Source organism: Elephantulus edwardii, unplaced genomic scaffold, assembly GCF_000299155.1.
Source record: "Elephantulus edwardii isolate Elephantulus edwardi_28Jun2011 unplaced genomic scaffold, EleEdw1.0 scaffold00282, whole genome shotgun sequence".
Lineage (NCBI taxonomy): Eukaryota > Metazoa > Chordata > Mammalia > Macroscelidea > Macroscelididae > Elephantulus > Elephantulus edwardii.
The window spans coordinates 2,505,242-2,508,007 of record NW_006400032.1 but is presented as its reverse complement, the minus strand read 5'-3'; the positions used below and the strand labels follow the sequence as shown (position 1 = coordinate 2,508,007).

The following is a 2,766-nucleotide window of genomic DNA, read 5'->3' as shown; positions in this document are numbered from 1 at the left end:
AATGTTGAAGAAATTGGATTTATTGGATGAGATGAGGGCATAACAGAAGAGAAGTAGACGGGGGAGCAAAGTGCAAATCTGCACAACACTCTTCAACAGCTAGTTAGAGAAAAGGCGGGAAGCACTGGGCGAGGAAGACGTGCAAATGCGCAGTTATGGGGCCACAGCCAATCACAAGGTGCACCCAGGGCTCGCGTGAATTTAAGGACGTGCACTTGTGACGTCAGCAGTTACCATGGAGAGAGAGCCTTCCGGATAGGCAACGTGAGCTGCCACGAGGAGTCGCAGGTTCACGACGTGGCTTCGTGGACACAGCTGCCAAGATGAGCGGCCGAAATAGGGGCAGGAAGACCCCTCACACCAAAACCCGAGGCCGAGGTCGTGCCAGAGCCGGAGCTCGCCCTGCCCACCATGCCGCGGCATGCCCGCTGGCCCCTCCGCAGTGCCCACGGCTTCACCAGGACACCCCAGCAGCACAGGTGCAGGCTGGCGCGGGTGTGGGTGGCCTGGAAACCTCCACGCCCGCGACACCCCTGGGCCCCGGGGAGGAGGGGGCCTGCCGGCTGCCCCTCGATTGTGGCCTCGAGCCCCTGGCGGAGGGTGGCGGGCAGGTGGTCCGCCCGTCGAAGGCCGCAGCGCTCATGGAGCGCCTGGGAAGGGACACTCCCATCGTGAGAACCGTGGGAGGTGTGGCACGGCCGAGATCGGGCCCTCGTGGTGCAAACCGGCGTGGCGTCGTGAGGAAGAAGGGCCCTGGAACAGGTGGCGCCGCCGCCGCAGGGAGGGGCTCCCAGGTGAACGCTGTTGGGAAGGTGAAGAAGGAGCGGGAGCGTGCAGCCGTCTCCGCGGGAGAGGCGAAGAAGGAGGAGCGCAGTGCCGGGCCAGGGCCCGAGGCCATCGCTGCCAGTGAGGACAGCCTGCAGGTCGTCCAGCTCAAGCTTGACTCCATGAATGCTCAGGCCGACCGGTCCTACCTTCGCCTGGCGCGCAAGTTCGGGCGGCTGCGCCTGCAGCACATGGAGCGCAGGAACCGCCTCATCCAGGGCATCCCCGGCTTCTGGGCTCGAGTCCTCCAGAACCACCCCCAGCTCTCGGCCTTTCTGAGCAGCCAAGATAAGGAGCTCCTCACCTACTTGAACAACTTGGAGGTGGAAGAGCTTGGCCTCGCCAGGTTGGGCTACAGGATCAGGTTCTACTTTGGGCTCAACCCTTATTTTCAGAATAGGATGCTTATGAAGGAATACGGCTGTGGCGCCTCGGGTCAAGTCGTGTCCCGTTCTACTCCGATCCAGTGGCTCCCAGGCCATGATCTCCAGGCCCTGACCCAGCGCCACGGCCGTAGCTTCTTAGGGTGGTTTTCCAACCACATCGCCATTCAGTCTGACAAAATTGTTGCGATCATCAATGAGGAACTGTGGCCTAACCCCCTGCAGTACTACCGTATGGATGAAGGGGCCGGTGAAGAGAAAGGAAAGCAGGTCAGGCAAGATCCAGCAAAGCAGCAGGTGGAATCCGGTGAGATAAAACCACCTAAATAATCTTCCCTACCTTCCCTTCGACCTCTGGCTGGAGGCTACCCCACCCTTGGCCATCTGCCTTCTGTTAATGCTGACCTCGTGCATCGTATCCCCTTGGGATTTTCACTGCCTCCAGCTCCATGATCATACAGTCTTTATGATCATGTTCTTTTTCCTCCCTGTGGCCTTCATGCTTTTGTACATTAGTGTCACAGGTGATGTGATCTCACGAATTCTGTTTATATGCTAAGCACATGGTGCTTTCTATGTGTGCTGCTTAGTGCTCTAAATCACCAGGACCCTGTACTTGACTCTGACCTTTTCCACTTGTCTTAACATGAACATTCACAAGTCTGCCTCCAGCATGACCAGTACAACCACAAGTCCTGCTACATCAAGCCTATTGACTTGCTGGCCGTGGTGTGCATGCTGTACATGTTTGGCATCTTCCCTGTTGCTGCCCATAAAATCAGTGCACACTGATCATCAGCCACAGCAGAGCTCCAAGACTCTGGGACACCTGTTATGCTGCCGCATACCGAATTTCAGGCTTTGACCAGAAAGCCCTACTACCTGCCCTCCTGGAAATAGCAGGATGGGACCTTGGCACTTGGGCATGGATGAAGTTAAGAGTGAGGAACAATATGCCATGTGTTCTGCACCTTTATGCCTCTTGTGATTCTCTGGCCCTTTGTACTGGTGGACTTCCATTGAGGTCTGGGCCATGCTGTATCAGTATCAAGCCACTGAAATTTGTTTAGTTTACAGTAATCCCCTGTGGACTTCTTGTCAGGAAGGACTTAAAAGAACTACTTTTGGATCCAGGCCCCCTGCCAATGCAGGAGACACACCTACCTACTCGATCTTTACAGAAATCTTACTGGCTTCCAGACAGGTGGGCTGGTATGTATGTACGTGTGCTCACTATCCTAGTGTGTGTCTACAGGTAAGGATGGAGACTGGGTCTGCATAGTGCCTATTTATCTGCCAACTCCTCTCCCTCCCCAGACATAGTCCAATATAGTGGGGGTTCTAGGGGAGCAGTATTTCTCATCTGTAGGTATGGTTCTGCTTCATCACATATATTCATACCTCCTTGTCAAGCTTTTCTCTTTCTGCATATCTCTGGTCTTACTTCCTCTTCTTTACACTCACTCACTTATGTTCTCTCACTCACTCTCAATCTCTCTCTCATTCTTACTCCCATTATCTCTCTCGCCAATTGGCATAGGCCAGACCCTGCTCCTGA

General features: G+C 55.1%; 1 protein-coding gene across 1 annotated transcript; it reads left to right on the top strand.

The window, feature by feature from the left end:
* The first annotated feature begins 290 nt into the window (after window positions 1–290).
* Window positions 291–2,000, top strand: TSPYL5 (TSPY-like 5). The gene is made up of 2 exons (XM_006900361.1): window positions 291–1,515; window positions 1,870–2,000. The coding sequence occupies exons 1-2, from the start codon at window positions 324–326 to the stop codon at window positions 1,998–2,000; spliced, it is 1,323 nt and encodes a 440-aa protein (XP_006900423.1). The 5' UTR covers window positions 291–323.
* The last annotated feature ends 766 nt before the right edge of the window (window positions 2,001–2,766 follow it).

Coding starts and splice junctions, on each gene's coding strand:
- TSPYL5 (XM_006900361.1), top strand. CDS start 324: ATGAGCGGCCGAAATAGGGGCAGGAAGACCCCTCACACCAAAACCCGA. Junction 1,516..1,869: donor AAAGCAGCAGGTGGAATCCG/GTGAGATAAAAC, acceptor AACATTCACAAG/TCTGCCTCCAGCATGACCAG.